Here is an 8,087-nt window from a genome sequence, read left to right on the forward strand (position 1 = left end):
TGATGTTGACGAGAACCCTGTCTGTGCTCGAGGATCACGAAGAACTCTTGGTCCAACCTCGGATGCGGTGGGTGCGCTGTTCGTTTGGACGAACACTTGCTTTGGGCCTCTCTGTCCACGTCGTCGATGTCTTTTGGATCTAGTAGCCGAATTGGATAAGCTGGTACGACGGTCCAAACGTCTCGCTCCTTGACAGACCTTTCACGTGGATGATATGGTCGCGGATGCGTCGGCGAGTGTCTTGCAACATGTAAGGACGAATAGTGCTCTGACAGAAACCCGTCTGGAAGAGGACCGGCAACAACGCATCCAACAGATTTTGATTAACGTCCCGACCCAGACTTGGCATTCACTCGTGCACCGACCCAATTCCAACGCAAAGATTTTATCGGATCTTGTGAAAAGGCCGCAGAGTTATTCGCCAAGACACCCTCCCTAGGCTTCCTGTAGGATTTGAGCGACTGCGAGCGAGCGTGTGCAGGGCACCAGGATGGAATTTGTTTTTCCTGTACCTAGTGTAAATTTTCGTTTTCTAGGCTTTTTTCCTTGTTTTTGACCGTGTGGGGGCTGGGTCCGGGTGACGTCATTTCCATCATCCTTAGCGTCTCTCTATATCTTACCTCACCTTTCTCCCTTCACCCTCTTTTTTTAACATGGTCGCTTGTGGAATGGACCTCAGTCGCTTCTCTTCCCCCTCCCCCCTCCTCCCCCCCCCCCCCCCAAAAAAAAAATGCCTTTTGTCCAGGAGTTTTACTTTTTTCACATGTCGCAGGTTGGGACAATTTGGGAAAAAATCACCTTAAACACATTCCATACACTCCGGTACAAAACTGGGTGTGGTCCTCTTGCAGGCCAGGTTACCTTGACTTCCGTTTTGAGGCCGAAGTGGGTGACATATGACGTGAAAATCACGTCACACACCCCATTAATGAGATTTCCTTCCCATACAAACCCTTTACTTCTATATACTAATTTATGGCAAATGACGTCACATCTTCCGTTACGCGGTATCGTGCACAACCATGGAAATCTTCCTGTCGGTGTACGTTGGATCAGTGGCTTGATCTAATCGGCGTAATTACAAGTTGAGAATCCAAATATTTGTTGTAACTGCCACGTTTTATCACATTTTTTCCAGTATTACGTCAACTTCCATTTACTATATATATGCACATAGAAGCAATCCAATGTAAACTCTCATTGTACCTGAACAAGGCTGGTTTGGCCGGCCGAAATATAGTACACCACTAAAATCAAATCTACGTTGTATCGGCTCTTGCTCAAAATATTCTATTAGGGAGCTTAAGCACGTGCGTTTTTGAGACGCGGACGGCAACCGGAAGAGAAAATTTTGCGTGCCAGGACAGTGGTGTCTTCCAGATTTTTGTATTAATTATCTCTAATGGAGAAAAAATACATAGCAATATAAATGTGGTTGTGTGAAAGCAAGTTAAAAGGGAAAATAACTCACTTCTGGTTGCCGTCCGCGTCTCAAAAACGCGCTTGCTTAAGCTCCCTTTTACTACTAAAATATACCCTTATGGAGCTCAAAACTGGAACGTCAATTGGATAAACAAGACAGGCGGTGAAAAATAGATATCTGGAGTCTTTAAAACGACGAGCAACGGTCTTCGAAAGCATTGCATCTTTCGCCGTCGGATTTCAAAGTTACAAACAAAGCTAATATTTAAGTAATGGGATGTTATGTAATGTACAACACTGAAACCAAATGGCAAATTCTTTATGGGTTTACCAAACTCATTGAAACGAATCGAACGCCTACAATACATTTGTGTTTACTGAAGTCGCATTTCTGTTGTCTCGATATTTACATTTATTTTTTACTCAACTCTGCACAGTCTTCAGGTAAAAAAAAATGGAAACGTGACAGTGAAGGATTATTTGAAAGAAAGCTTGTTGTCTATTTTGTGCTTCATTATTCAAGGAAAAGGTTCTTCAGAAAAGGGTTTGATCCTGAACTGTGAGAAATTTATTTAATTGCATGTACTTTTTCATACGGTCGGACTGTGTTTCTTGTTTGCACACACAAATTGAAATAGGAAGGGATTTTTTTGTCTCTAATTTAATAGAAAATAAGTTGTTAGTTTCAGTAAAGGTTTTGCTGTAAAAGGTTTTTGTAAGATTTTTCGGCCGTTGAGTTGTGGATTCATCATGTTGTGTAACATTCGAGTTTCATTAATTTGCATATGTGGGTTGAAATTTAAAACGCGAGCAGTTTCCTCATAAAGATGACAGTAATTTGTAGCCATATTCTTTCTGGCAAATGATTAATAGGTATATTGTCAGAAAAAGATTTGTTTAGCCACTCTACTGTAAAATGAAGTTATTGTTAATTTGGGTAAAGACAGAGATTTCCCGCGAATTTTTTTTAACATATTCACTTGAAATATAATTTCTCGCTAAGCGTTGAATCTTTTTGTCCAAATGAACGCCCAAAAAAACAAAGATTTTGTAACGATCTTACAGTGAATATTTTTTGTAATTTTCTCTGTCAGAAATTTGCATTTTCCTCTTTTTCGAATTCTCATTTCTTTTTTATTTTCGGATGGACCCAGCCAGCATTACTCCTAGGAAAATCCAGTTTCAGCGCCTTCAACAGTGTTTAAGAGAAGAATCGGGTCTTGGGTCAATAACCCGACAAAGAAGGCTTCCTGACCCAGCAGATAAAATGTAAATATTCAGTTAAATATTACAACAAAATTAAAAAAACCAAAGACAGAAGTTTCTTGGCGAAAAAGTACGTTGTTTAACTCTGAAAGCGACGAGCGATTAACATTCTTCCCTGCACTTCACTTAATGTAAACAAGAACCTTAACACAAGGGGATCAATTTCTTACTTTTGACAGAACGTCATGACTTCCCCTTGATTCATGGAAGTGTTTTCACAATCGACTGACATTAATTTTCGCTGAGAATACGAAAATCAGAGTTTTATAAAAAAAACTACCGGTATGTTATTTTTTACTTGATCCGTCATTTGGCTCGCCTTTTACTGGTAACTTCCGGCTTTTGCGATACTTTTTGGTGCAAAATTACAACCAAAATTTTTTTTGACCTGGCATCAGATTAGACTGAAAAGAAGAGGAGTTATGAAGCGGAAACAATATGTTTAGGCCGTGCAGGAAAACATCCGTCAGAGCAATTTGCAGTTAGTGTTTTTGCAGAGCCTGCGTGCGGGCTAGTTTTGTTATCTTTGTACTGAATTTATTACCAAAGCTTAAAAAAAGTAAAAGACCTCAAAACGGGACAGGACATTACAAAATAACTAAAAATGTAAACTTGTGAGCCAAAAGCCCACTTCTGGCACGACGTCTGTGTGACACCTCAAATGGTCTACACGACATGACCCCCTCCCCCTCTACTTGATGAAGAAATTAACTGGGACGCTGCACTTCAATACCACCCAACTCAGTGCGTTCCGTTTTTGTGTAACACTTACCACTGGCAACCAGTGTTCTCAGAACAAAATATGAGAAAATTACGATTTAGCTTGGCGTCTATGAAAATACGCCACATAATTAATGTGCTCGAGCTAATGCGCGCCAATGACGCAAGAAATTTTGCACAGTAGGGTTGTGCAATGCAAAACCAGGGAATCACCTTAAGAAAGCAGAGGGTGGCAAGGGGAGGGGCGTCACAATGTTTTTTTATCGGCCATCACGCATCACGGAAAAAAAACTTAGGCCATCACGTACATGTAAATGAGGCTTAACGGCAGTAACCCGAAATCCATTGAATGAATTATTTTGTAATTGCTTGGTCATAAGACCAAAATTTACGAGCCATTTGACCAGTATTCAATTGCACGGTCGCCATAACGACAGGAGATTGGACAAGAGAGCTGTCCGAGCTAGAAGGACCATGCAACCAGAAAATGGTGTTGCGGATACCAGTTTAAAATGCCTGTCCGTCTAGTTTCACAGATCGTATCAAAGACACTTGACCTATTACGGAAATCTACAGGGTAAATCACGCGTCACGCGTTTGTGAAATAATAGATCACGTATCATGCCGCTATGTCCAATCACGCATCCCGCTCCTAACTCAGTTGGTCGCATCACGCATCACGCTAATAATTTTGGAGTTAGCACGCGTCACGGAAACCCCCTTTGCACCCTCACAGCATTGATAACGATTTAATAAACATTTAATAATAAAGACTGCAATGCCGTGTAACGATCAATGTATTACGTTGGATCAACGCAAGCAGTGATTAGCATAAACACACCACTGTTCGAACAGATCAAACAACGTTCACGAAGCTATTTTCTTAAAAATGTAACTACGGTCGGCCAAACCTAGCATGATCAGTGCTAAAACTAGAAGCAGACGCAGACAGCTGTTTCGGGCTTGTTAGCCAGTGACACTTCACCTATCTCATATATATGTGTAGCTAGTCACCCTAGAAAGAGCTATAAGATCGGATTGTGCAAAGGCCACGTCACAAAAAATTGCGACAAATAGCCAAAGGGCAACCCTCAACTGATCATGCCAGCGCCATTAAGAGGGAAACTATGGAATGGCCAATACCATCCTCCTTCTTAAGATAGAGAGTTACAATAGATCGGGTGTTTTTTACAGTGATTTGATGTTCCTTCTAATTATCTTATCAGACACTTTGGAAAATTGTTACATCTCGTAACCAAAATTATCCAACTCAAAAAATCGCTCTTGTTCCTTCCTGTGTCTTTCCTGTAGATTGCGGAAGCTCTTTTCCCAGTTTTTACGGAAAGCCTTAAGCTCATCTTCCATGGCCAAGACTTCAGCGCTTTGTGCAGCCATAAGTCGCTCAGTATGTTGACTTCCATTCCTTGTATGGTTGACATTTGCCCTTCCTCCAACCTCCACGGAGCAATGAAGGACTGCCTCCTTGTTTGCATCTCCTGCGTTCTCTACAAAGTAAACGTAGCAAAGCTTTCAATAAAAGTAGGTTTAGACGGTAAGGTTACATATATCTTTAGCCTGAGACGCCATCTTAACTTCCACTTCTACGCTGACGGGTAACAGCGCCATGGCAACTGCATTTGAGTTGAGCGCTATTAACAAGTGTCAAGTTGCGCGAAAAATTGCCAAGTGTAACATAGGGTGAACTCAAATTTTATGACAGTTGTTTCAAAATGCCTGCATTACTCAAAAAGCGAAAACATGCGACGACGAAACGTTTCTGTTCAGGGAAATTGAGCATCACCTTTGCGTTAGTACAGTTCATAAAGTTTTCGGGAGAGACTGTTATTATAACCTCTGGCTCTAATAAGGCGATGCCTAGTAAAACGTGGATCTTTTAGTCATCTCTGCAACGAATTCTGATGTCGTGCAGACGTTCCGTCTCCAAATGACAAGGATGTAAACAGCAACCACAAAGTCTTCCATGTCCTCCAACTTTCTTCCTTCCTTCCTTCCTTTCTATGTGCCGATTTAACCCTGAAGTTTTAACGATCTTCAATATTTTCTCTAGCTTCGCCGTCAGCCGGATTAATTTTGTGAACAATGGAAATTTTACCTTTCCCTGATGGAATTTCTTGTTCCTTTTTCTTCCAGGGAAAGTATTGCCAGAATACACCAACCGCTAAAGCGACCACAAACAAACCAAGCATGCCGTAAACAGTGTAACCAAACATACTGCCTTGAAAGTACTCCACACCAAGACTTGAATCTTCACTGTAATACTGTAATAAAACAGAAAGATAGTTTTTCCCTTTATGCAATTGTGCCAAGACAGACAAAAAGTGCAACACCTCGTCAGCCATCTTACTTGCAGAGTTCACACGACTATTGTTGCTTAAACCTGGGTCAAGGGTCAGGGGTGAGGATCAACTACTATAAGGGCCAATAATATGGGCGAAAGACAAGTGTAAAACAATATGCGTAATGTATTTCTTTTCTTAAGGACCGGGCCACCGATTGTTATTGCGCAAATGTTCTGCGCATCACGCAGTCACTTTTTTACGCGGATTCAAGCGCTGACTTTTTATTTTCAAGTTAAATAATTTTCCAATTTTTTTTTTATCGAAATGCCTCGGAAGATTTAGTGCGAAACATATGTATCTTGTAGTAAAAGACCTGAAAAAAAAGAAAAAAGAAATCGTAATGGAACAGTTGTCACTACGACAAATTGAAACAATGATCGATCGAGGCGAGAAAGTGGACGGTGCAGAAGAAATCATTTCAACGGAGCAATCTTCATTAAGTCTACTTCTGAACAATGAAACAGGGCTATTTATTATCGAAATTAAGAACAACCAAATGTAGTAAATTCTTCGAAGACAACCATACAGGGTCTGCGGTCAATACTTTCAGTGCAATAATTACGTTTCTCATTATTCAAAAAATTACCAAGAAGCATGAGGCAAGCATTTATTGTTTTTGTTCTGTACAATCGTCAAGTAAGCGCATCGCAAGAAACGATTGACAATGCATGTCGCTATACTGTACTAGGCGGATCACTTCGATTCAGCGCCCTACGAGTTGGATTCCATCGCAGTGTACAACAAAAATCACATAGATTTCTCACTCCAAATATCATTGCAACTTTACTCTGGTCACTTAAAAGGCACTGCCGAAAAAAAGACCCAGTTTTCCCAAAGAATCAAAGAAATATCCACTCAAAAGTACGTAGTGAATATCCCAGAGTGCAACACAAAAACAGGTGCAAATTTCTTTATCCACGGGGATGGGAGTGACAAAATAGCAAAAACATTTAACAAGTTAAACAATGTGTTGAAAAAGCCAACTTACCATTTAAAATCACATGGTGACCCCTGCTTGTTATTATCAAAAATGAAAGATTGTGTCCCATCGAAGTCAGAAATAATTTTTGGACCCGTGAAAAAAGAATAAAGGGCGCCTTTTAATAACTACAGAGGAGGGCTGTCAGGTTCAAAAATGGCTCTGTCTTCAATGTTTAAAACACATTTATATAATGATCCGGATAGAATTTTCTATTCATTTTAAAGATCTTTAACTTTCCTGTTGTTTTACCGTAAGTAAACGTTTGTACCGATGAAAACTGTGAAAACACTTGCGTTTCTTTGTTTAATCAAAAAAATTTCCAAGCGTCCCTTTTTTCAAAATACAAACTTAATTATCTCCCAAAAATGCATGGTTACCCCCCCTATTTTTATTTCACATTCCAATAACCCAAACTAAGATACACTTTTCTGCGTAGCTAGTCATATCCTGGGGAAAAATTTCTTCTTATTAGGTGGCACCGTCCTTAACGGCATCAGCAACAAATTGGTGGACAAGTAAAGTTTTTGACAAAACACGCGACAAGTAGTAGCCACTGCGTCGTAAATTTATAATGGTGTTTCCCTACGTCAATTTTTATCTGCTTATTCACACCCCATGCGTATTCTATTACTTTTTGTTCAGAAACTCTGCCCAGCGAGTTTGTAATGGTTTGGCCTTGAGGATTGTGCTTGGGGAAGGGGGAATAATGGGATTACTTGTTCCTTGGCAACTCTTCAGATCACATGAATTTGATTGTAGAGTTGAGTGACCTTACAAGGCTCTTCTACGATAGACATAGAATTAGAGTCGGTCAACGCGGTTTGTTCCGAGTCAGTGATTGTTAAAGGGAGGCTTAAGGTCAATTTTTTCTTCTGAAAACATATTTACGCTTCGCCTTTCCTTATTTCAAGTATCCGTGATGGTTTAACATTCAGTTTTACCGCACGCCACCTCAGAGGCGTTTCCCTGACAGTCACTTCGCTCTCCTGCATCTCTATTTCCGAATTCGTCTATTCTTCAATATTGGAGTTAATCTCATCTTGCAAAATTTCTCAAGTTTTTGCCACTGAGTCGATCGTCATTAATCCATTGTCTGTCTCAATCCAGACCTTAACAGGCATTGACCTTACAGAGTGGTTATACTCTTCCTGCCGGCGTAATGGTCATGAGTTGTTTCATGCTTAAAGGGGCTAGGTCACGCAATTTTAGGCAATCTCAGCACTGATCGAATGGTCATAGAATTAACTAAAATATCAAAATAACTGTTCAAAACTATAGAAGAACTCTAACAAAACACATTTTAGCCAAGAAGGGACATGGATGGACAAAACTGGAGA

The 8,087-nt window shown here is 40.3% G+C and overlaps 1 protein-coding gene across 1 annotated transcript in view; it reads right to left on the reverse strand.

Moving 5' to 3' along the window:
* Positions 1 to 4,213: 4,213 nt before the first annotated feature.
* The window catches only part of LOC138060205 (uncharacterized), a 42,747-nt gene continuing 38,873 nt past the window's right edge, over positions 4,214 to 8,087 (reverse strand). Inside the window, exons 6-7 of the mRNA XM_068905940.1 lie at positions 5,522 to 5,687; positions 4,214 to 4,913 (exon numbers count right to left, since the gene is read on the reverse strand). Coding sequence (XP_068762041.1) covers positions 4,651 to 4,913; positions 5,522 to 5,687 — 429 coding nt within the window. The 3' untranslated portion in view covers positions 4,214 to 4,650. The remainder of the gene's footprint in view (positions 4,914 to 5,521; positions 5,688 to 8,087) is intronic.

This window comes from Montipora capricornis, chromosome 8 (genome assembly GCF_036669925.1).
Source record: "Montipora capricornis isolate CH-2021 chromosome 8, ASM3666992v2, whole genome shotgun sequence".
Classification (NCBI taxonomy): Eukaryota; Metazoa; Cnidaria; class Anthozoa; order Scleractinia; family Acroporidae; genus Montipora; species Montipora capricornis.